Here is a 26,146-nt window from a genome sequence, read left to right on the forward strand (position 1 = left end):
GAGGGACCCCAAGGCAAGGGGCGGGGGGGGGGGGAATGTGGCGAGCGTGGCTCAGTGGAAAGAGCCCGGGCTTTGGAGTCAGAGGTTACCGGTTCAAATCCCGGCTCCGCCAATTGTCAGCTGTGTGACCCTGGGCAAGTCACTTCACTTCTCTGGGCCTCAGTTCCCTCATCTGTAAAATGGGGGTGAAAACTGTGAGCCCCCCCGTGAGACAACCTGATCGCCTTGCCCTCAGTGCTTAGAACAGTGCTTTGCACATAGTAAGCGCTTAATAAATGCCATCATCATTATTATTATTATTACTCCATCACCTCAGCCCTCAGGGAGCAGAGATGGCTGGTTGTCTCTCACCGCCTCCAAATCCACGCTCTCCCTTTTCACTGCTTTCAGTTAGTCAAAGCTTTTAACAGAAGGAAGAGGCAGAGACCTCCATTTTTGCCTCCCAACTGTCTAGATCTACCGTGCCGAGCTAGTCGGGAGCACTTCTGGGGCCGGCACTCCACTGGGGGAGGAGTGTTGCTCCAGAGGCTCCGACGAGCCCAAGCCCTCAGCTCTCTAGAGGGATATTCTAGAGAGTCCTTTCGGGAATGAAGGATGAGCCCTGCTCCCGAGACCTCAAGACCGAGAACCTGCACGGAGCCGCTGGCTCTCACGCTCACGGCTTGTGCGGCGCCGCTCCCACGCTTTCATCCCCGCCGGGGCCCAGTATGCAACGTGCCAGCAGGCAGGCAGGGGTGCAGCACAAAGGTCTCAAATGGGCAGGACCCATTTACGGCCCAAGGGACCGCAGCACAGGATGGGTGGGGAGAGGGAGGGGAGAACGCACAGCCCCTCCCTGCCACCCCGCCTCGCCCGACACACGCTCACAGAGGAGAGGCCCTTAGTTATGTGCATGCTACTGTTCTCTCAGTGACACACTTTGCGAAGCATTACATAACCTCTGGGCAGCTAAAAACAGAACGCTTACACTATCTCCAGCAAATCCTAGTCAATTCGGGACAGGAGAGCAGAAGGGTAGCCACAGTTGATTCCCAGCTCGAGGGGGCGGTTGGGCGGGGGGTGGTGGCTACTTGGCTCTAGCCTGATGCGAAACAGGCTAAGTTGAAGGGGAGAGGAAAGGGGGAAAAGGGCTAAACTTGAGTTTCCGTAGCAAGGGAGGAAATCTGGTGCAGGATAGGCTGCTTCCCTGGCCATCCAGGCCATATTGCCATTTGAGGGTTGCTTCTGTCTATCTGGGGCTTCTACTGGAAAAATCCGAGAGCCTTGGGCCGGCCTCTCATAGACCCGGCCAGCACCTGCGGCTCTGGGAGAGGGACGCTAAGGACGAAGGATGCTAAGAGCTGGCTCTTTTGCCCATGATTTAGATGAACTGATGAAATCCACAGCTTCAGTAGCAGAGGCTATTTATTTCAACCAAGCTGGGCAGAGACGACCTCATCTACGGTGTGCTCGGATAACCAACCAGTCATCCAAAATTTCTGCCGGTAAAGGGGGTGCCAAGTGCTGCCTTGGTTAAATAGTGCTCTTAGCCAGGACTCGCTCATTCACTCACCTATCCAGCCACTCATCCACACCCTTTCCCGAGGGGACGACACTAACCGAGCACTTCCAATCTATCGCTAAGATGGCCAAGAGAGTTCCTTTCTGCTAGGCCTTCAGGGGAGGACACGGTGGAAGGGAATCATGCACACGAGCAACTGAAAAGCTGGCAGGACGGAAATGAATTTAGGAAGACTTCCATCAGCAATTGGGGTGATGCCACATCACAGCAATTTCCTTTTTTTTTTTTAATCCAGTCAGCTGGTCCGTCCTTAGGTCCACAACTTACCGATGACGGGAGCCCCGGAGGCACTTTCCGAACCTTCTTAGGCTGCCCATCTGACCATGTGAAAAGGGGGCAGGGGGAGGAGGCGGGGGAGAGAGACAGAGAACGAGAGGGAGAGAAGGGGTGGGGGGAGAGGGAGAGAGAGAGAGAGTGAGCGTGAGAAAGAATGAATGACTATATGAAACCAGAGTGAATTTGGGGCTGGACCCTTGGGTCTGCAACTTGACATTACGAGGTGTAGCCAGACAAACGCCACTCGGGATAGGAATACCAAGAGTTGGGGCCCGTGTTCTCTGTGCAACGGCAGATCCTGAGCAGTGAAGCCGGAGCAGGAAGGACCTGGGCTGGCAGCAGGGAAGAGAATTCTTGGCAGTGTAGCCACTGATGTTCCTACTCCCCAACTTCTCCGTTAAATAAAGCTCCTTTCCCAGCAAACCCAATCCCAGGAGCATGAGCCAGTTGCTTATTTTCTAATTCTGGAGAATAGAGCTCCTCATCTCAATCCACCAATCAGCTGGCCTCTCTTCGGGATTGGAGAAAAGCGCAGGTGAAAAGAAGACGGTGTACATTTGACTTGATGCTTAAAACAATTAGAAAACCTGGCACTATTCTCTCTCCTTACTAAGGAGAGCTGATTCTAGTTGGGTCGGGGATTCAGAATTACAGTTCGAATACACAGCCACACCTCATTTATGTTCGGAAGTCAAGGCTAATCTTGACACCAACACCATTCTTGTGCACTGGGGTTCCTGAAAAGCCTGATGCGTGGTTAACTGTGCGCCCAAAAAGACCACCTGCTCCCAGGCCTCTGCATGTCACATGCATGGCAGTGCCACGGATCCGACGCTATCGGATCCCTGGAGAAGGAATTCGGGGAGGTACGCCGCAACTGGCTTCATTCGCAGCAGAGGTGGGAGCGGTGCGGGGCAGAGGTGGCGGAGGGCATGGTTAAGGTTTGGGGGGAAAACGTGGAAGAAAGAAAAGATAGCAGTGAAGCAATTTTCAAAAGGTGTGGTTATCGCAAGGTAACACCCACTCCAGAGCCAGAAGATTCAAAAAGACGAAACCCTGTAGGCCCTAGCAACTCCCTCTGCATATTATCTGATGATAACCACGTCCCTTGGGACATTTTTGATACTTAATATACTACTGTGGCTGGGCAGTGTTTACTCGGTGCAATATGTAGGGGGGAACTGAAATTTGAGAGGCTCGGAACACGTGGAACAAGTGCACATGGGAGGTGGGAGAAGGGGTGCAGAGTCCTTGACGGAGGCTCTTTAACTGCTCAGGCCGGGGGAACCTCCCCTTCCCTAAAAACAAAACAAAACAAAACCAAAAAACAAACCCAAAAGGCAGGGAGGGGATAAGACAAAGAAATCCCCTGATCCCACCCCTCCTAATGGGGAAAACTTCTACGTCTTCACGCTTAAATCCCCTAACGGAAGTCTAAAATGCCAGAACTTGAATCTCTGAACACTGAACTTAACTTTAAGAAACCAGAATCTGCTACATATGAAGCCAGAGTAAAAATCTAATCTTCTGGCAGCTCACACTGGCATCCGAAGCAGGTTACAAGAAAAACCAAGAGAGGGAGGTGAACCTTCCTCTTCCCAGGGGAAAGCAAACAAGGCACCCTCCCCCTCTTCCCTGCCAGTCAGCTGCCACTCACCGAGGCTACTGTCGGCCGGTCTCCTACGAGGGTTGTTAGGATACGAGTAATACTGGGATCCTCCCTTCACCCCCGTTGGGGACAGTGGGCCCGGGCTGGTGAGTCCCATCTCGCTGGACAGGAAACCAGCCTGCAAAACAAGGACACATGAAAGGCCTTCCCAGAAAATAAGCAGGGCAGAAAATTGTCGGGGCTGCCCGGGTTACTTCTTCTGACCTAAGCTGATTACACCAAACCTCAGTAGGAGCGTCAAGGCACCGCCCTTTCTCTCTGGCACTAAAGGCAGGCTCACCTGCAGCTCGAAGTCCCAATCCTCTATTTGGACTTTAGCACCAGGGGGGCAAAAAATCAGGCCGAATGGGGAAGAATTCTTGACTTTTGAAAATGGAAATGGGTGCCAGTAAAAGGAAGAAGTGAATATTACAAGAAGAAGAAGAATTAATGATGGCGTTTGTTCAGCGCTTACTATGTGCTGAGTGCCAGGACAGATACCAGGTAATCAGATCACACCCAGCCCCTGTCCCACACGAGGCCCACAGTCTAAAGAAGGAGAAGCGACACTGTGATGAGCTCTGGACCCCGTCTAGCTTACAGCCAGATAAATACTCCACCTTTCTCCATCTCAGATGCCCTTAGTTCCTTCCGAGAGAAGAGGCGCCTAACGCTTAGCCCAGATGTATTCAGTCTGCCCCTTGGAAGGCTGACATGAGATTTTTCTGAACACTTTGAACTTTAAGGGCAACTAATAGGGGAGCACCTGTGGTGGGAAAGCAAATGATCCACTCTCTGGCCACCCTGGTTGGAGGCATGTTTTCTGCTGGAGTTAGGAAGGTTCAGAATCATTTTGCCTTATAAACCCACCCTTTGCTACCTCTTAGCACCCACGTGGCTAAGGGTTAAGCCTTCACTCTTCTGAACTGGAGAACAGGAGCCCCTCTGAAGATCTACCGGTGAAATGCCCAAAGACCAGACGGGGTTGATAAGGTAATTGAGCCGCTCGCTTGGATCTCGGGGCCCAAGGATTAGGGAGAACCAGAGATCAAGGCAGAACCACTGCAAACCACTCCTTTCCTTCTAACCCTGTCCCAGAACAACAGGCGGCACCCCAATAAAGACAGAACTGGCAAGGAGGTACGTGAGACGGGGGGAAGCGGGCTACACCACAGCCAATAAACCCCGGGGGTAGGAGTCGAGATTCTGATCCTGCCATGGCAGAAGCAGTAAGTCCCCTACCAAATGGGTCTGAATCGCCTCATCTGTGAAATGGGGGAAAAAATACCACAGACCCGCTGGGCAGGAGACGCTGACAATAATGGTCGCACTTCTCTCTATCTTATGCTGCACGAGGTCGAACTAACAAGTTAAACTGCTGTCAGGAGGGTGGATTAGACCGAACGCCAATGGTGACTTCCCCGCATGCCAGGCTCTTTAATTGCTCGCTTCACATGGAAGCGGGATCGGAGATTACGGTGGCCCTACGGCAGCTCAGTGATCAATCAGAGAGTCTTGTTACGGCTGGCCAGCCCACAGGTGAATTCTTCGGGGACTGAAGAGGGAGAAGCCAGCAGCCAGCCTACGGGCTCCCACGTGGCTGGGGGCCGTTTTCAGAGCCACGGAGCTGCAACTGGTCTCCAAGAGGCAGGTCTCCATCAGGATTCCCTATTGTAAACTCAAACCCCGTCCCGGTAGCTCCACACCGAGGCCCGGGGACTCTGGGCTCACGCTTGGACCCTGGAGAGCCCAGCCCCCAAAGTGTCACATTATACTGTCTGTCATTGCCGTCTTTCCCTCCCCCATGTGCTCACGCCCACTACCCCAAATGAAAACCTCCACAAAAATCATAATTTAAAAAGAAGAAAAGAAAGGACAGAGGAAAAAAAAAAAGGCAGGGTCTGGCACCTGTCCCATTTCTATTTTAGCAGTTTTGGTGGTAAATTAAATCCACTCTGGCACAGGCAGACAGCACAGCTGTTTCAGCAAAGGAAACATCCTCAGTTCAGAGAAGAGGAAATTATGACAAATTTGGGTAAAATTAAAACACGGTTTTAAAAAGAAACTCATCCAGCCAAAACCTATTCAAGTGAGGAAAATAGTGTAACTGTTTCGATGACAAAGTGCTCTAATGCTGACGGTTTTGCCAGCAAGAGGCACCTCACCCCGGGTGACGTTTTCAAAGGGTCAAAGGGGGATGGGGACAGGATGGGAAGAGGGAGACAGAGGTGCTGAGGCCCAGGAGAGTGACAAGGGAAAGAGCTGGAGGCAGAGCCCAGCAGTTCCTCCTTGCCCAGTGGGCTCTGGCAGCCAAGGTGAGTTTTTAGCTTTGCCATTTCCAAATCCTTGCTCCGACATCCGTCCCCTACTTCCCTCACCTCTCCAAATGGATCCAACTCTTTCTTCTCTTTACCTGATTAAGTCCCGGCATCCCAGGGTCTCTTCCAAATGCTGAGTAAGGGGCTCTCTCGCTGCTCTTTCCTGAAAGAGGAAACAGAAGCCCATCGTGGGGATATGCACACCGACCTGGCCCGGACAAATCAACTTCTCGGCTGAGCACTGAGCCATCTTGGAATTCGGCTCCTGTTCCCCATCGGGATGCTGACGGAAGCAGCTCATTGTTTCCCAGGAAAAGAGTAGATCTTTCACTTCCACTATCAGTTGGGGGGTGGGGGCGTGTCTTCATTTGCCATGATACAAGGGAAAGCTTGGGGTTCTGGAAACTCAGTTTCAAACAGAACCCCTAACTTACAAATCGGTATAATAATGAGAAGACGACCAGAGTCAGAGGCACACACCAGGGCGGAACAAAACCCAGCCCGTGGACAGCCTTCAACCACTATGAGCTCAGAGCCAGTCAGTGAGGGGAAATGAACCTCCAGAAATGACCAAAATGTGATCACTGTTCCTGGACAACTAACTGACTCATGACCCACACGGCCTCCCGACTCCACTTTTCAAGCCGTCGTGCAAGCAGCAACTCCAGAGAAGCAGATTTCTCAGGATGGCAGCAGGAGATGGCCAACCCTCCAGACATGCTTCAGACAGAAACCCCTGGCTGTCCGTTGTTCGGCTCTTCCCCCTCTTTCCCTTGACTCCTCCTACTGCACTCCAGCTCACACTCCCTGTTCCTCCCAAGCCCACTTCACTGTACCCTGCATTGACCCACCCATCGATGATCCCTTGATCAATCAACGGTATTTATTGAGCACTTCCTGGGAGCAGAGTCCTGTGCTAAGCGCTTAAGCACTCTAGACTGTAAGCTCGCTGTGGGCAGGGAACGTGTCTACCAATTCCTTTATATTATTATATTGCACTCTCCCAAGCGCTTAGTACAGTGCTCGGCACATGGTAAGCACTCATTGAATACCACTGATTGATTAAGTTCATGTCCTCCATACTGACCGGAACTCCCTCACCTTTTGAACCCACCGGACCACGGCTTCTTTTATTAAATAGTATTTGCTAGTGCTTAAATCTGTGCCAGGCACGGTACTAAGCTCTGCAGTAGAAACAAGCAAATCAGAATGGACACAATCTACGTCCCCCATGGGGCCCACAATCTTAATCCCCATTTTACAGATGAGGTAACTGAGGGCAGAGAAGTGAAATGACTTTCCCACAGTCCCACAGCAGACAAGTGGCAGAACTGGGATGAGAACCCAGGGCCCCTGATTCCCAAGCCCGTGCTTTTTCCACTAGGCCATGTTTTTTTCTTTTCTTTTTTCTTCTCTCCCTCTCTCTCCAAAGCCCTTCTGAAATCCCACCTCCCCCAGGAAGCACTACCCAATTCACTTTTTCTTCTCCCCAGGTCAGACCTTTCCTTTGCTTTACTTCCCAGTGCAATTTTGGACATGTCATTTTACATCCTCTCCTATCTGATCACCACTTCTTCCTCCTATTTATACCTGACTTTACATCTCTCTCCCCCATTTAGATTATAAGCTTCTTGTGGGCAGGGATCATGACTTCTATACTCTTCCCAGAGCTCAGTGCAGTGTTCAGCACAAGGTAAGCACTCAAGAAACACTTACTGTAGGTTCAATAGGTGCTAGGTCTGGATTTTGACATTTCAAGAAAAATTTGAGGTGATCAGGTTTCTATTATTCTTTTTGATAAAAGCTTGGAAAAAATTGGGTCTACATTTTCAAGACTTCATCTCTGAGGGCAGGGACTGTGTCTTCGAACCTTGGCATACTCTTCCTTCTGCGCAGAGCAGGAGCTCAATACCCACATCTCTGGTAGTAATTCAGATACAATCCCCTGCATGGCAAGCAGAAGTAACGCTCCTTTTTGGCATCAGAAAGTCATGCTAATGGCTCAAGTGAACAGTTGGCATCACAGCTACCTATCAGTACGGCTATGTTACAGCATGCTTAATTTACGGTATAAGTCTCCTATGTCGGTCAGTCCCAAACTTAACAAGACTCAGGTCTTGGCTTGGTGGTGAGGGCTCTGTGCTGGTGGGAGAAGGAAGATGACCCTTACACAGGAGATCGGCAAAAAAAACGACCACTGGACCGGTGGCTCAATGAAATTCTAGAACCTTCACAGAGTGAGGAGGTGGCAAATCCCTCAGAAGAAAATATGGCTTGTTGAAAAATGGCCAGACCTACCCGATACCCCAGTCTGAAATGCGGAAGGACCATGAAGATGCTCAGTTGTTAAGAAAAGCTTTGGTTTGGGTACAACCCCTAAATAGCTAGATCCTCTATGTCCTGCTGCTCAGAGCTCCTCAAAACCAGGGTCCAAGCTGGTCATGCACAGGCAGGGAGAAAGGAAGACTCTATGAGCTTTGGGATGCAGGGAAGCCAAAGCATATCCCCTCCTGGAAGCACACACGTCTATCCCTGCCTCAGGATGATCTTCCCCCCTCCCCACTGTGGCCAGGGCTACCTTTAGTCCAGCCAGCCATGACTGAAGGGGAGGTAAGCTAAGATAAAAGAAGTGGAGATGGTGGGCCGAGGCCCCTGAAATGGGCACTTTTTTCTGCCATTCCCATCCGGGAGGCCAGCCACTCCCTCGCTAACTGAACTGCTCCCACAATGTTTGGGCAATAGTTGTGACCCCGGGAGTGTCCCAAAATATGAATTTCAGAACTACTTGGGGCATAGGCACTTCCACTTGTTGCCCTCTAGCACGTAGCTCCGTGGAACCCTACAGGGGACAAGGGCCTCTCCAACTTCCCTATCCCTGACAGAGGGGCCTCCCATCTGCTTGAGTGGGATAAAAACCAACAGAGAGTCCAATAACATAAAGGATGAGGAAAAGGCCGCAGGCTCTCAGTCGCTCTGAAGAATGGGGCAGTGGGACTCGGAAGGCAGACTGGGGATGTCTACAAACGGGGACTTCCCCGAGATGGCCGTTCCTCTAGAAGGACCTCAAAGACGGCAGTGGTAGCTCTGCTAGGTGAGTAGGGAAGGGATTTCAGAAGAGATGGGGCAAGGAGGTGAGAGAAATAGTAGAGATTCTTGCCTCATTAAACCAAGATGGAAACATGTTTCTGAGACCACCAGGATGGGAGGGAACAAAAGGAAACCCAAATCCTGGGACCGGGTTCCAGAGGAACCCATTCCCTGGGTGAGAATGGGGCTGCCTGGATAATCCAAGTGTGCTCGATGGGGCATCTGTACCCAACCAGTGCTTAGTATAGTGCCGGGCACATAAGTGATCACTTAACAGATACCATAAAAAAAAAGAACAAAACTTTCTGGACCACTCTAATGGGGATTAGGAACACTCTACCTACTCCCCCAGGAGAAACTTGAAATGAGTTAGGGGAAGAGTTGAAGGACCTGCTCCCTCACCCCAATTATTCAGTGCACAGAAATGGGCTTAGTACCCCGTGATGGAATCGGAGGAACACTGCACACGTAGAGGCACTGAGATGGTGTGTCCCATTCCTTGGGATGTGGGGATACACACTGCCTCAGGGTCCTGGGACTGGCCCAGGGCCTCACAGCAATTTCATATCTACATATCTGTAAACGACAGGTTTGAGAAGCAGTGTGGCCTAGTGGAAAGGGCCCGGGCCTGAAAGTAGAGCACCTGGGTTCCATTACCAGCACCGCCATTTGCCTGCTGTGTGACCTTGGGCGAGTCACTTCACTTCTCCGGGCCACCTCAGTTTCCTCATCTGTCAACTGGGATTGTATAAATACCTGCTCTCCCTCCTGTTTAGACTATGAGCCCCAGGTGGGACAGGGCCGGCGTCCAAACTGACGATCTCATATCTACCCCAGTGCTTAGTACAGTGCTTGGCACACAGTGTGTGCTTAACCAATACTACAAATATTATTGCTATGATCCAGAGTGGGTAACCATGAGACAGCCCCAGAGAGAGCAGTGCTGAATCATTGTATTTATTGTCTTGAGCAGTCTGAACCTGCAGAAGTGGGCTCAAAGGGTGAAGGGGGGTTGGAGGGCAGGGGAGAGGGGAGAGGAGATCTGCTCTATTTTAGGCCTGAGTGAGGTCTCCCGTTTGCCCGATTCCAAAAATCTTTATCCAGAGGCAGGTGCGGTGGTAGGGGACCCCCAAGCCATTCCCATCATGTGCTCATGAAAACTGCTTCAAAGAAGATATCTGATTTCACCATGAGGACGATGATAGCATCTTCAGTCACAAATGACTGAGGCTTGACTGGGAGACCTCAGGTCCAAGAATCAGTGTGGAGGAATCCATGCAGGTGCCGGTGGCTGGCCCGGCACCGCTTGGACGCTCTCCTCCCGGCCGGTCTGTTCCCGCGGCCGAAAGCCGATGGGTAGGCTGGCAGGGCCCCATGCCGCCCATCATGAAGGGCACATGTAGGTTTTTGACATTAGCAGTCGAAGTGACCGCAGCAGCTCGGTGCTGACGCTGGCCTGGATCGCCACGCCCCGGCAGGTGGTTGCCTCCGTCGCCGCTGTCTCGGCCGCCCACAATGGCCAAGCTATCTGTCATGATTCCCGTTGGGCCTGTCCACTCTGCGGAGTACCCAAGGTGATTCTTGCATCGCTGATGCCAGAGCCCCAGCAAGCAGAACCGGGCCTAGGACCCAGGTCTCCTGATTCCCCAAACCAGTGCTTTTTAAACTGATCCGCCAGGAGTGTCTCATCGACACTCACCAGCCATGCAAGTTAACACTGGGTCCCGAAAACCTTGAAGGAAAATTCAGCCCACCGGCTACAGAATCAAGGTTGCAAGGTTTTGGAGTCTTCGACTCACCTCACCTCATCACCTTGAGGACACCTGGCTACACTTGCCCCATCACCAGCCCCTTCTCCCGGCTGCCCCCGGGGAAGGGGAGCTGGGGAAGGAGACCATTTGAAGGGGCCAGTAAAACTATCATGGGTTTGAATCCTTTTTCAGACTGGAGTAAACCCCAAGGCATTCGGTAGATTTGCTTCTACAGGAACGAAAGAAGGGGCCTGGGAGGGGGCGGGGGCGTGTTAGGAGAAGGTGATGATGGTTTCCTGCAACTCCAACTGCTCCATGGGGGCTCTGGTCAGTAGAATTCACACAGTCCTTAACTGGAGACCGACATCCACTAAGTGAAACACTTTCTGCCGGAGATTGCCCGCTTATTACAGCCTTCCACTGAGATTGAGCCTCAGCAAACAGAGGACTTTAGTAAAGCCCTCTGCCTAAGACTGAGGGAGGTAAGAAAGGTATCCTCGATGAGGGCCCATTCTGGACCTAAGGCTTAGCAAAGGCCAGGCACAGATCTCTCAGATAACCCCATTTTCTAAAGAGCCCAGGAGCAATGTTTGTTCTACTTCCTGGGCCTTTCCTGAAGGAAAGGCCGTCGCGTCCCCTGGGCCCCGGTGAGCCACAAATGAGAAAAGTCACCTTCTTTCAGCTAGGCCGATAGTACCTGCTATTATTTACTGAGCACCCATTAGATCCAATGTGCTAAGTGCTCGGGAAGTCCCACAGAAATGGATTTCCACTGATTTTTTTTACACCCCCATTACCCTCCAAAGATCCCTAGGCCCCTCCAAAGAGCCCCTCATGAGAAAGCCAGAGATCAGGAAAGGCCCACTCAGAGTTTTTAAAAATTAAAATTCTCTAGGCTTCTAAGAAGGCACTTCTGATTCCCCCAGAGATGTCTAACATTAATAGGCCCAATCCCTGAAACTCACAGCCTGGGATTCCCCCTAAGGATCTACGGGGCAGGTTGAGGGGTCCCAGCCAAAACCCGGCTCAAGTGAGTGGAGTTAACCTGGCACCAAGTTTGAGAAGGACCTCAAAGTTTAAGTTTCACCTCCTTTAAACTGGACCCTTTGGCCTCGACTCCATTATTTCTTGGATAGTTGTTTCTTCCCCTGGCTCAGAAGCCAACTCAGAGGGAGTGGTGAGCTTATAAACCACAGATAATGAAGGAGGGGCAAGAACCTTGTGAATCCAAGTTCATCTATAGCATCGATTCCGTTAGCAGCAGGAAAGGGAAAAAGAAACACAGAGAAGCAGCCAGAACTCCGGAAGGGGTCATAGCTATCGATCTACTACTCTAACTATGCGCCAAGCCCGGGGCACGTTTTCTTGATGAGCCGTGACTGTCTGCCTTTCTTTCCCATCTCCTCCGTTGCTGGCTTCCTCCACGTAAGATGGCTCGGGTCAGGAGTCCCCCTGCCCTGGTAGCAGCCATGTGCATGAGGAAGTGAAGATTTAACAAGAGTTACATACTACTATTACTAATTATATTTTACTATATTATACATACAATAATCCAGCCACCACCTTATCAATTCAAAATAGCAAAGGAAGGAGGGGGGGAAATGGACAATCGTCCATATGCCAAACATTCAAAAACATCCCTACAAGGGAGGGAAGCAAATTTACAAAACCATTGCGGAAGTTGGAAACCAACAGAGTGTTTAAAAATTACTTGATGCATTTGCATTTCTGAATCTGTGGGGGATGGGGAAGGGGGGGGGAGGGAGGGAGAGAGAGAGAGAGAGAGATGCACACATATACACATACTGGCTGTGGGCAAAGCCTGCCTAATTGTCCAGCACTGAACTATGGACTCGGGGTCCCGGCTCAGTCCCTCCCTCTTCCCACCCCTTCTTTGACTATCCCATCTTTTCCAGCAGTATCTCAAGAGGAGATCTCCTGCCTCCTCTCAAAATCCATCCCCTCCACCTGTGCCTCTGACCCCAACCCTTGGCACCAGATCAAAACACCTCCTCCTTTCTTCACTCTTTGACCACGATTTTCAACTGTTCGCTTTCCAATGGCTTCTTCCACACTGCTTTCAAACATGTTAATGCATCCCCTACCCTAAAAAAAACCCTCCCATGCCCCCACAGCTCCCTCCAGTTATCACCCCAGTTCCCTCCTACTATTCCTCTCCAAACTCCTGCATTTCTCCTGCCTCTAACTTTTCCCTCTAGTGACTCATGTGAACTGTATGAGGGGAGGTAAACATTCCTGACTTTTCCAGAGATGACCAGGGTTAAAAAAACAAAGCAAAACAAAAACAAACAAAAATTAACAGCTATAAAAGCCGTTTGAGTTCTTGGGAAGAAAGGAGCTACAGAAATCTACAGCATTATCATGATTTTCTTCCATCTTACTTGCAACAGTTTTAAAGTGCATGCGTGTACAACACACACAGACACACACATACACATATATATCCATTCCAAAGAAACATGGTGGGGGAAGGATAGTTCCCCAGTCTGGATCTTAAAAAGTCTTTTGGCTTGACCTTAATATTCGATTTCTCTCTCAGGGGTCTCTACAAAACGGGCTTCAGAAAGCCCTCAATCTTCTAACCCACGCTACGCTACTGCCCGGCCCTAAGGGTGGGAGAAAATAGGGGCATTCTAAGACAGGACCAACTTCTGGGACCGTTTTCCCATCTGCTCTGAGAGAAAGGAAGGGGAGGAAGACCAGAGCCCGGAGAAACATCAGGATTCTGGGGTGGAATATCTGGATGTTCATGAAACTTTCTGTTTCATCAGGTCTTTCCAAGAAATCAGTTGCGCACTGAGCTTTCCCAGTGTCCCCCAACCTTCCACCCTCCCCAAAAGCGAATTATGTTTTATATGAATTTGCTGATGCATCGCTCGACTGGCAAGCAGGCGCAGGGGAACTTTGCAGCCACATCCTGCTGTGCTCTTAGCCCCCTGAAAGGTCACGCATGGACCTTTCAAATCACCCCATCTGCCAGAGCCAGTTCTCCCCTCAGGTGCTTCTCTTCCCATCCCTTCCTCCTGAGCCGCTACCCTCCACATAGGCCTGAGCCCACCACAAGCTGAACTCCCAGGATGAACCCTGCACTACTTAAGGGACCTCAGACCCACAAGCTGAACTCCCAGGATGAACCCTGCACTACTTCAGGGACCTCAGACCCATGTAAAGCCTGCTCCACAACTTCAGAGGAATAGACATTTCTTGGTACAGTGCATTTCGCCGAGGAGGGGAAGAGTGGAGAGTGGAACTGGAATCTGGATCTATGCCACTCCAGCCACATACAGAAAGTGGGCTGAACGTAAAGACGGGACCGTTGACAACACTGAATCTAGTGACAGGTTAAACTATTGTCCACAAAGAGCACAACTCACAGTAGCACACAAGATTAGAAAGACTTCTCTCCAAGGAAGCCAGATACAGAAAGAATTATGAGAAGGAAATCTGTGACGGCTTCTCGGTTTCCCCACTGTTTGAACAGTCCCTTCCCCTCTTTCACCGCAGAGGAGTGGAGACAAGATCCCTCAGGGAGTGAGATGGCACAGACCGCTGGTATAATACATCACAGAGGTGTGTCCGGGTTTGGGGGCACACTTCTGTATGGGCCTATATGTGCATACGTGAGGGAACGGAGTTATACTGGCTCACTGGGGAGGTATTTTACCCCAACGGCCAAAGAACCCTTTCCTTGTTTCCCTGCTTCAATGCTTCTGGAGATCTTACCCCAATATATACACACACCCTCCCTCCCCACCCCCTCAAGACACTAGCAGGAGATGGGACACACAACTCTTCCTCCTGCTCCCTCTCTCCACCGCACCAAAATGGGGGCAGCAGCAGAGGGGAGAGGGGTGGTTGAGATTTCTACAGCTAGGACTCCCCCACTCCTGGGATCTGGTGAGAATCCCAGGAGCTCATCAAATCACTGTCGGAAACCACCAAGCTAGAGGGATACCGTTCTGGATTTCTTCAGAACAGGCGAGCTAGGCTGCCTTTCTGGGATACCGAGTCACACACAGTCCTGGCTCCACAAGGGAAGCCTGAGGAAGAGAGAGCCAATGGGCAGGTGGGGGTTTAATCAATACATTTTTCTGACAATGAAAGAGCTCGGGTTCACAGTCAGGATGCCTGAACTAGCCTGGGGAAGCAGCGTGGCCTAATGGAAAGAGCCCGGGCCTGAGAGTTGGGGGACCTGGGTTCTCATCCCGGCCATGCCACCTGTCTGTTGCGGGACCTTGGACAAGTCACTTCATGGCTCTGTGCTTCAGTTTCCTCATCTGTCAAATGGGGAGTCAATGCCTCTTCTCCTTTCCCTTTAGACTGTGAGCTCCAAGAGGAGAGAGGGACTGTGCCTAACCTGATTATCTTGTATCTGTCCCCAGTGCTTAGTAGAGTGCTTGGCACATAGTAAGCAGTTAACACCATAATTACTATTAGTCTTAGGGGGCTGCCTATCCCCTCCACTGTTCTTCCATGGCACTGGGCCTTGGAGAACATTCCCCAAATCCTGGAAATCAGAAGGAACCAGAAAGACTCTAGACTGTAAACTTGTTGTGGCCAGGGAGCGTGTCTACCAATTTTGCTCCTCTAGCACTAACCTTCTCACTGGGCCTCGATCTGGCCCATCTTGCTGTCGACCCCTAGCCCACGCCTTCCCTCCTCAAATCCGACAATTATTCTGTCCCCCTTCAAAGCCTTGCTGAAGGAACAACTCCTCCAAATGGCTTTCCCAGACTAAGCCCCATTTTTCCTATCTCCCACTCCCTTCTGCGTCACCCTGACTTGCTCCCTTCACTCTTCCCCCCTCCCACAGCACTTATGTACATATCTGTAACTTTATTTGTATTGATGTCTGTCTGGGCCCCCCGCCCCAGCCGCAGACTGTAAGTTCATTGCGGACAGGGAATGTCACTAACCAAGCTCTGCACATAGGAAGCGCTCAATAAATACGACTGAATGAATGTAATGACCTCTGCTTTTTTGGACTCTCCTGTAAGCTCCTTAATAATAACAATAATGATAATGATGGTATTTGTTAAACGCTTACTATGTGCAAAACACAGTTCTAAGCACCGGGGGGGGGGGGATATACAAGGTGATCAGGTTGTCCCACGTGGGGCTCACAATCTTAATCCCCATTTTACAGATGAGGTAACTGAGGCCCAGAGAAGTGAAGTGACTTGCCCAAAGTCACACAGCTGACAAGCGGGGGAGCCGGGATTAGAACCCACGACCTCTGACTCCCAAGCCCGGACTCTTTCCACTGAGCCACGCTGCTTCTCCTTATTGGCAGGGAATGTCTGCTAATTCTGCTGTACTGTATTATCCCAAGAGTTTAGTACAGTACTCTGCACATAGTAAGCACTCAATAAATATGATTGACTGCTTGGTACAGTGCTCTGAAAACAGTGACTGCTCAATAAAAATGATGCACCAATTGATTGACTCACTTGAGCTGACATCGGGATGTAGCTCCTAAAGCTCTCCAAGCTTAGCTCTCTCCCCAGTTGTTTTCCCCTACCAACCAGGAGAATTCCATTGTCTTCTCACATAGTAAGCGCTTAATAAACGCCATCATCCTTATTATTATTATTATTCTCAGAGTGTGAGTGTAAGCTCCTTGTAGGCAGCTAGCGACTCGCTTCTTTGTGTTGTACTTTTCCAAACACAGTACACTGCCCCAGATGGGCTCTCAATAAATACTATCTTTCACTATTAAGACACACGCAACCCAAACGCCGGCTCCCCTTCACCTAACCTCTAATTCCTGTTTCCTCAGACCCCTCTGAGTGCAGGGTGCAGGATCACAGACCTCACTTTCTACCAAGCGGGACCCAAGAGCTGAACGCCCCAGCTGGTGCACCATAGAGCTTTCTGCCGTGCAGCCTTCAGCCCCAAACGGCATCTCTCCCACAAGCTACACCAATGGCCAAAACTTGCCAGGAACACCACCACCACCATGACCTCGGAGGAACTGCCACATCAAGGCAGTCCTGGGCACCCCCTGTGAGGGCCCCACGCTGAAGGCTGGTGGGGCCCTCACGTGCCGTTTCAAAGCCAGGAAGCCGAGGCTCAGGGAGGCTACAGGGCGCAGTGCTAGAAGTGGTGGTGGCTAGGATCCAATACCAAGAGACTTGGCTCTCCACCCGACCTGAAGCATGTCAGCTGCTGTCCCCCGACCTGGCTGACTCGCCTCCCACTGTACCCGCAGTTCTTTCTAGGCAGGGCCCGGCTCCTGTGAGCCTTCCCAACACCAGCAGCTGCCTGGAAAAGGGATTCCTAGGAAACCTGGCCAGAGCACTGGCTGCTACCGAGTCAAGCCACTGTGGGATCCGATGGCGTGAGCAGGGTGGGAAGGTAGATGGCAGAGACACTCCCTTCTTCCCTCCCTCAGGAAGAAAGGGCCATTAGGCCGAGGACAGCAATGCAGAGGAGCGCTATGGACAGCCTAACCTTCCCCTCCCCAGTCTCGCCTCCAATTTCTCTTTCCTTATCCTTCTTTGAGCGCAGAGGGGCCTTGGACTCGTCAATATCCAGAGAGTGTGCGATCAATCCACCTCTGGACAGACATGGTTCCTGGCCCTCTGGGTTTCATTCCTCTACCCCCACCCCCCGTCACCCAGCCGATTCGGGGACCACAAGAAGGTACGGCAGGGTGAGGGTCGAGGGGGGGGTCCCCACCGTTACACGGTGGCCCTGCTTCCGAGAATGCCCACTCTATGAGGCGTGCTTGCGCTCCTCAACTCCACCCATCACTTCGGACCGCATCCTAAACCCGCTCTCCGGGCCACTTCTTGGCATGCCTAATAGAGCAGCCATCCTGGCCCCTGGGGAAGAGCTGACCCAGGTCCCTAAGAGGGAAGAATCCTGCTGGATGGAGCTTTTCCCGGGGATACTGGCTCCCCACACCCAATCACCCAGTGGTGCTGGGGTCGCTACTGAGACTACCGGCATAAAGGGGCAGTAGTAATAACAACAGCAATCTCGACAGTGGTGATGAGCATCCCTTCCGGCAAACCGTTACGACTTTCTTGTCCACTGCTTCTGTCCCCACTGCCCTGGGCTGCCTCCCACTTTGCGGGAGCACCTGGAAGCAGCAGCTAGGCTGCAGTCACCAGTTAAGCTGGAGTTCTCCATGCCGTTAGAGAGACCAGACGGCTGTCAGTGCAGGCGAGTGGCCAGCCTGGACCATGAGAGCAGGCAGCTGGCCACTGAATCTCTCTGGCTCTCCCACAGTCCTCTTTGGGCTACTGCTCCAGAAAGAACAGCCAAGGGGCCCTCCTTCTGCCCTCCTGGGAGTTCGCCGTCAGCCAGCATGTGCACCCCTCTTATCTCCTGAGTGGCTTTCTCCCGCCCTGTGAACTGCCAGCTTCCCTGGTGTCAGTCAAGCAGCCTCCTCCTTACAGCCAGCAGGGTAGCGTTTCTCAGAGGTGCTCTTAGCTTTTTCGGGCTCAAGCTCACATCCAGGAGCTCTCAGTTAAAACATGCCCCTCTGACCGTGTTGGGGGGACCGGTGAAGAGGGAGGGAGGGTCAGTGGGACAATAAACCCATTTTGAATAGCCACTTCCACGTGGAATCGGACAACACCATGCCTGCTGCTCCCCAGCATAAGAGGAGAGGAAAGAATGGCTGGTGAGATTTCTCATTCTCAGAAACAGGGAGGGGAAAGGGCGGGAGAGCGAATCTGCTTGCTACGAGCAGAGCCTTCAGGCCCCTTCTACTATTGAGCCATTTAATAATAGTACCACTAATCCTTTTTTTCCCCCCCTTCCTTTCTTTTCTTGTTTTTCTTCATCTCCACCTGTCTCTTATCCAGTACTCTTCTTTGCCCACAGCTGCCCTCTGAGGCCTGGAGTGAATTTCGGTCATTTCACAAAGGGAGGGGTGGCCTCAGGATCAGACCTCAGGCTCCCCAACTCCCCTAGACCAAACCATCATTGGGCAGAGGGAAAGGGCAGCTGGAAGCCTCACCCTACTTAATTGCAACTGCTTAACTTAGCTCTCCATCACCTTGCCCCCTCCTACCTCACCTCCCTTCTCTCCTTCTACAGCCCAGCCTGCCCACTCTGCTTCTCTGCCACCGCTAACCTCCTAACTGGGCCTTGTTCTCGCCCGTCCCGCCGTTGATCCCCAGGGCCCACATCCTTCGCCTGGCCCAAAATGCCCTCCCTCCGCACATCCGCCAAGCTGGCTCTCTTCCTCCCTTCAAAGCCCTACTGACAGCTCACCTCCTCCAGGAAGCCTTCCCAGACTGGGCCCCCACCTTATCCTCTGCTCCTCCTCCCCTCCCCATCTCCCCCACTCCATCCCTCTGCTCTACCCACCACCAGCGTGGCTCAGTGGAAAGAGCCCCGGTTCAAATCCCGGCTCTGCCGATCGTCAGCTGTGTGACTTTGGGCAAGTCACTTAACTTCTCTGTGCCTCAGTTACCTCATCTGTAAAATGGGGATGAAGACTGTGAGCCCCCCGTGGGACAACCTGATCGCCTTGTAACCTCCCCAGCGCTTAGAACAGTGCTTTGCACATAGTAAGTGCTTAATGAATGCCATCATCATTATTATTATTATTATTAACCCCTTCCCCTCCCCACAACACTTGTGCATATGTGTACATATTTATTACTCTATTCATTTTATTGATGATGTGTATATATCTATTTATCTATTTTGATGCCTACTTGTTTTGTTTTGCTGTCTGTCTCCCCCTTCTAGACTGTGAGCCCGTTGTCGGGTAGGGACTGGCGCTGTTGCCAGATTGTACTTTCCAAGCGCTTAGTACAGTACTCTGCACATGTAAGCGCTCAATAAATATGACTGAATGAATGCAAAAATCAATCATATTTACTGAGCACTTACTATGTGTGGAGAACTGTACTAAGCGCTTGGGAGAGTACAATACCTCAGAATTAGGAGACGTTCCCTGCCCACAACGAGTTCACAATCTAGAGGGGGAAAATACAATTAGGAGTCATTCAAACCCTTCAGGAAGATGTATTTTCTGCTTATTTTACTTGTACATATCTATTCTATTTATTTTATTTTGTTAGTATGTTTGGTTTTGTTCTCTGTCTCCCCCCTTTTAGACTGTGAGCCCACTGTTGGGTAGGGACTGTCTCTATATGTTGCCAACTTGTACTTCCCAAGCGCTTAGTACAGTGCTCTGCACACAGTAAGCGCTCAATAAATACGATTGATTGATCGATCCCAAATCCTAGAGAGCCATGTGGCAGGAAGTTAGTCTCTCTCCTTCCTACATCGAAATGCCTTTTCCTTGGCAGCTCTGGAGGGGATAATCTGTGTAAATGATTCACAAAGTTCAATCTGAAGAAGAAGCCTGGAGATACTGCAATATCACTGCATATATGTATATATGTTTGTACGTATTTATTACTCTATTTATTTATTTTACTTGTACATATCTATTCTATTTATTTTATTTTGTTAATATGTTTGGTTTTGTTCTCTGTCTCCCCCTTCTAGACTGTGAGTCCACCGTTGGGTAGGGACTGTCTCTATATGTTGCCAACTTGTACTTCCCAAGCGCTTAGTACAGTGCTCTGCACTCAGTAAGCGCTCAATACGATTGATTGATTGATTGATGCCCAGGGCCACCTCATTCTCTCTGAGACCTGACCCCCAAAGGCACGGTCCACTCATCGCTCTGCCCTGGATTTGGACCCGGGAGGTAATTTGACGGAAGAGGTTCAGCTCACGGTGGGAGTTAACATCAGCGTCCAAACCACCTCCCAGTGATGTCCCCTCTGTCAGGACGCCTGCCGGGAAACAGGTCCTCAGAGCCCCTACTTGAAATCTCACCATCCAGCCCCACAGGCTCCCTCCAGCCTTCTCCAGACAACAAGGTGAAGCCGAGACGGGAGGGACGCTTTCTTTGAAAAGAGACAGCAAAGTTTTCAGTGACCCAATCAAGTACTCTACCCACGTCCCAAAAGCTTCCAAGACTTCTGTGGTGGGGGAGACATTCTGGGGGGGGATGTTTCGGAGGGAAAATATGGGAGGGGGAGAAGGAAGTTAAGCACTTAGGAGGCATCCAGCACCCTTCCCCTGAGGCACAGCATTTACCTATCTCCCAAAGGAGGCTATCAAGGCCGTTGCTACTACTAATAATGGAACTTGTTAAGCGTTTACTATGTGCCCAACACTGTACTAAGCATTGGGGTAGATACAAGATCATCAGGTTGAATTACAGTCCCTATTCCACATGGGGTTCACAGTCTAAGTAGGAGGGAGTAGAATCTAATCCTCAACAGAGGAGGAAACCAAGGGCCAGAGAAGTTAAGTGACTTACCCAAGGTCACAAGGTGGGCAGAGCGGGGATTAGAACCCGATCCTCTGACAGGCCTGGGCTCTTTCCAAGCTTTCCAAGCAGCCAAGCTGCTTCCCAGCGTGGGAAGCTACCCTTTAACGTGCAGACCCAGATCCCAGGACCTCTGAGTTTGATTCCCAACTTTGCTGTTGATCCAAGGAAAGAAGTAACAGTTGTATAGTAGTGGTGGTGAAGATAATTATTGAATGCTCATTGGGTGAAATGTATTGTTCTGAGTTCTTAGGAAAGTAAAAGGGAAGCATAGAGGAAAGGGAAGGAGAGATACAAAATATCCACCAACAGCGTAATCAGAATATTACGATTGTGTATATTGTGTATATCTGTACATATTTATTACTGTACTTATTTTATTAATGTGTATATATCTATCCTTCTATTTATTTTGATGGTATTGACACCTGTCTACTTGTTCTGTTTTGCTGCCTGTCTCCCCCTTCTAGACTTGAAGCCCGTTGTTGCGTAGGGACCATCTCTATGTGTTGTTGAGTTGTACTTTCCAAGCATTTAGTACCGTGCTCTGCACACAGTAAGCGCTCCATAAATACGACTGAATGAATGAATCAGAATACATAGACTGACTCTGTACAATCGATCCCACAGCTACCTAAATGCTCAGGAAGGATAGAAAGAAAGACGCCAGTGCCAGAGGGGGCCGACGAGTTGATGTGACTCAGAGTATTGGGGAGTTCATCGGGGAAGGCTTGTTAGAGGAGGTGGGGTTTTAGGAGGACTTTAAAGTTGGGCAGAGCCTCATTCTCTGGCCTTCTGCCCCCTCAAGGGAACGAGCCTGCCAGGCAAACGAACAGGTGGCAGTGCTACAAGTTCAGTCCTCGTGCCCCCGTTGGATTGGGAAGCAGAGGGGTGGAGGTGAGGGGAAAGGGGCTGGGAATCAGGGAGATGAGAATGTCACTTCTGGGGCTAATCCCAAATCTCCACCCCTCTCTCGACTTTCCCGAGCACCCTCCTCCCAAAATTCTGAGTGTCCAGTGATGGAAATATCATAGATTCACCGTCACCTCATTTTTTCTGCAAGGCAGACAGCAGACCAAGCAGCTGGCTTGGTAAAGAGACCTCCGAGCTCTCACTTCCCCTGTATGGAGGGCTGCTCTAGCTGTGAGGAGCCAGATTCCCGCATTGCCCTGGCCGGCCTTGCGCGGCCGCGTGGGCAGGGGAGAGCTGGTGGTACTTACCGACAAGTCCAGATCCTAGGAATGATGATGAAGATATGCTGTTGTGGGATGCCAGATCCCGGTGTTCCCCATAATGAGACCCTTCCCCATAGCCCTGCTGGAGTGAAAGAAATGGAGAGTTAGTCAAAGCCTAAAGGCTTTAGAGCCAGGGGCTCTAAATTTCCTGCTTTCCCCATACACACAGGGCAGTCCTCCCCCTCCTCCCCGCACCAAAAAAAAAGCTGCCTGACACAAATCGGTTCCACTTTAAAGGAGCCTCCGGCAGCTCATTCCTGGGATCTTTCAGAATGAGCACGGGTCCCCTCGGGCTACCATCCCGGCCTCACAACCCCCACTCCCATAACCACCAGTTTGCTAGAACCAGTCCACCAGTACTGTCCCAAGCTCACATCTCACGGCTGAAGGAGCGGAGAAGGGTAACCACAAAATATCAGCTCTTTTTTCGAGAGCTACCTGCTGAGGATTTGAGGCATCAGAGGGCCAATGGGAAAACTCTTGTAGACTTCAAGCTCCTCCTGCAGACCGCAAGTGCCCCGTGGGCAGGGATCCCATCTACCAACTCTGTGCTTAATACAGTGCCCTGTAAATACCACTGACTGAAGGGTCGATCGATTGGGCGATTGCTTGAAAAATCCATGGGGCCTGGAAATGCTGACATGCCCCAGGTAAAGGAGCTGGTCCTGCCTCGTGACCCTGTCCCCCAGTTTTCCCTTTTACACACAATTAGACGTAAGCCGCTGATTTCGCCAGAAGCCTAGACAGGAGGGGAGTTGGGAATGAGTGGAAGCTTGAGTGGGGAAGGGAAATTCCAGGACAAGCATGTCTCAGGATGGGCAGTGCATCATAGGATGGCACTGGGGTGGAATGGATTTGACAAATGGCTCTTTTTCAGCCCCAACTAAGCTGTAAAGCTCGGGCTTCCAATTTTTTTTTTTTTAATGGCATCTGTTAAGTGCTTACTACGTGCCAGGCACTGCAACTAAGCGCTGGGATAGACGCAACGTAATCGGGTTGGACATATATTTATTTTACTTGTACATATCTATCTTATTTATTTTATTTTGTTAGTATGTTTGGTTTTGTTCTCTGTCTCCCCCTTTTAGACTGTGATCCCACTGTTGGGTAGGGACTGTCTCTATATGTTGCCAATTTGTACTTCCCAAGCGCTTAGTACAGTGCTCTGCACATAGTAAGCGCTCAATAAATATGATTGATGATGATGATATAGGGCTCACAGTCTTAATCCCCATTTTACAGATGAGGTCACTGAGGCAAAGAAGTTAGGTGACTTGCCCAAGGTCACACAGCAGAAAAATGGCAGAGCTGGGATTAGAAGTCAGGTCCTCTGGCTTCTAGGCCCAGGCTTTATCCGCTAGGTCATGTTGCTTCTCTAAACCTTCGATAGGAAGGTTCACAGGTTGGGGGAAACAACCAGAGCAGAGAGTTTGTGAGGAGCAGGTTAACCATATGAGAAGATAAAAGAGAAGCTCCTGAATAACAATAACAACAATACTATTAATAATAGTGATAACTGTGGCATTCATTAAGAGCTTACTTGTGCCAAGCACTGTAGTAATAATAATAATAATAATTTTGGTATTTGTTAAGCGCTTACTATGTGCAAAGCACTGTTCTAAGCGCTGGGGAAGATACAAGGTGATCGGGTTGTCCCATGTGGGGCTCACAATCTTAATCCCCATTTTACAGATGAGGTAACTGAGGCACAGAGAAGTTAAGTGACTTCCCAGACTGAGCCCCCCTCCTTCCTCTCCCTCTCCTCCCCCTCCCCATCCTCCCCTTACCTCCTTCCCCTCCCCACAGCACCTGTATATATGTATATATGTTTGTACGTATTTATTACTCTATTTTATTTGTACATATTTATTCTATTTATTTAATTTTGTTAATATGTTTTGTTTTGTCCTCTGTCTCCCCCTTCTAGACTGTGAGCTCACTGTTGGGTAGGGACCGTCTCTATATGTTGCCAACTTGTACTTCCCAAGCGCTTAGTACAGTGCTCTGCACACAGTAAGCGCTCAATAAATACGATTGCGTGAATGAATGAATGAAGTGACTTGCCCAAAGTCACCCAGCTGACAAGCGGCGGAGCCGGGATTTGAACCCACGACCTCTGACTCCCAAGCCTGGGCTCTTTCCACTGAGCTACTAAGCACTGGGGTAGACACAAGATCATAGGGAAGCAGCGTGGCTTAGTGCCCAACTGCCCAGTGTTGGGTAGGGACGGTCTCTATATGTTGCCAACTTGTACTTCCCAAGCGCTTAGTACAGTGCTCTGCACGCAGTAAGTGCTCAATAAATACGATTGATTGATTGATTGACCTTGGGCAAGTCACTTAACTTCTCTGAGCCTCAGTTCCCTCATCTGTAAAATGGGGATTAAGACTGTGAGTCCCCTGTGGGACACCCTGATTACCTTTTAACCTCCCCAGCGCTTAGAACAGTGTTTTGCACATAGTAAGCGCTTAATAAATCCTATCATTATTATTATTATTATTATCAGGTCCCTTATGGGGCTCACATAAGTAGGAGGGACAACAGGTACTGAATCCCCGTTCTGCAGATGAAGGACCTGAGGCCCAGAGAAGTGAACTGACTTGCCCAAGATCACACAGCAGAACCTGGGGCCTCTGACCCCCGGACCTGTAGTTTTTCCACTAGGCCAAGTTGCTTCCTGAAGCTCCGGAGGAGTCATCTTGGCCTGAGTGACCGGCAGAGGTGCCGGCGCACAGCCCCCGAGAGAAGCCAGGAGCCTGGTCGTTCCAGCACTTTCCTGGGTGTCTAGGGGACGAGAAACCAAGGGCCACATCCAAGCCCTTCCTCCACGGTGCTTAAGGGAAAAAATCCACGGCCCTTCTCCCCTTCTCCAACCAGAGCAGAACGCTGCATCCACTCAGTCCAGCCCCTTCTGTTCGGGATCCCCCTTCTCCGATCAGCCCTATGACTGGGAGGCACAAGGGCCAATAAATCCTGCCTGGCTAAGGCCTCCGCAGGGGGAACAGCAGAAGGGGCCTCGATGGAGAAGTCATCAAAACCTCCATGATCAAACCCGCCTCAGATCTAAAGGGAAGGTGACTGGAAATCAAGCTGAAGGGATTGAAGTCAGATACTCTCCCAAGCGCTCAGTACGGCGGTCGATAAATCCCGTTGACTGAATGATTAAGGATAACTTGGGCTGGAAGATTGTGTGGGTCCAGAGACGGTTATAGCAAGAAGAGACTGTCGGATTTCTTCTTTCGGAAGGTTTTTTAAAAGTAGACCAGCCCTTCCTCGCCTGCGTCCACACTCTCTGCCCTCCATGTACCTGGGATGGTCCATAAGCAGTCAGGTCTGAAGGACAGGGATGGACCAGGGCGATCCTGGGCAGGCTTTGCCATCCCGGGAATGTCACGGTCCGTCCCTGTTCAGATGCTGGGTAAACAGCATCTCTGTCCGGAACTCAGTCAGAACTGTTTACCGGGACTGAAGTTACTCAGGGTGATGTCTGTTTGTTTTAGTTCAGAGGGGGGAGGCAGCGTTGAACTTTGTCCTTACCCTTCCTTGGTCAAACGAAGAGCTGTTTTGATCGCCTGCTCCCCAGGACCCTGATCCTGTTCTCTCCTCCAAACCTGGTGGGGGGAAGAAGAGGAGGAAGAAAAACAGGAAGAACAAAGGTTACTCCGTGGACCAACCCCTCTGAAGGTGTCATCTCAAATCGGACTCTTCCTTCCAAAAACAAAACTGTGTTTGGATTCCCAAGCCCATTCCACTTTGTTCTCAGCCAGCCCCTTCCCTCCTACCCACGACAGAGCTCTCAGCAAGCAGCGCTTCAATCTGCAGCCAGCTGTTTGGGAAGATTCTGAGATGTGAAGATAGAGAGTGAAAAGCAGACTGTATCCGAGTTCCTCTGTAAAGGGCTCGCTCCGTGATCTCTCCCCACGAGGTGTTTCCT

The 26,146-nt window shown here is 50.7% G+C and overlaps 1 protein-coding gene across 4 annotated transcripts in view; it reads right to left on the reverse strand.

The window, feature by feature from the left end:
• Positions 1–26,146, reverse strand: part of TCF3 (transcription factor 3) — a 118,406-nt gene that overhangs the window by 24,379 nt on the left and 67,881 nt on the right. For 2 of the 4 annotated variants that reach the window (XM_038770772.1, XM_038770770.1), the window contains exons 4-8: positions 25,750–25,823; positions 22,198–22,291; positions 5,899–5,966; positions 3,495–3,624; positions 1,829–1,878 (exon numbers count right to left, since the gene is read on the reverse strand). In XM_038770772.1, coding sequence (XP_038626700.1) covers positions 1,829–1,878; positions 3,495–3,624; positions 5,899–5,966; positions 22,198–22,291; positions 25,750–25,823 — 416 coding nt within the window. Of the gene's footprint in view, positions 1–1,828; positions 1,879–3,494; positions 3,625–5,898; positions 5,967–22,197; positions 22,295–25,749; positions 25,824–26,146 lie in introns of all 4 variants that reach the window. The other 2 variants (XM_038770771.1, XM_038770769.1) reach the window with 1 other exon arrangement.

This window comes from Tachyglossus aculeatus, chromosome X2 (assembly GCF_015852505.1).
Source record: "Tachyglossus aculeatus isolate mTacAcu1 chromosome X2, mTacAcu1.pri, whole genome shotgun sequence".
Taxonomy (NCBI): domain Eukaryota; kingdom Metazoa; phylum Chordata; class Mammalia; order Monotremata; family Tachyglossidae; genus Tachyglossus; species Tachyglossus aculeatus.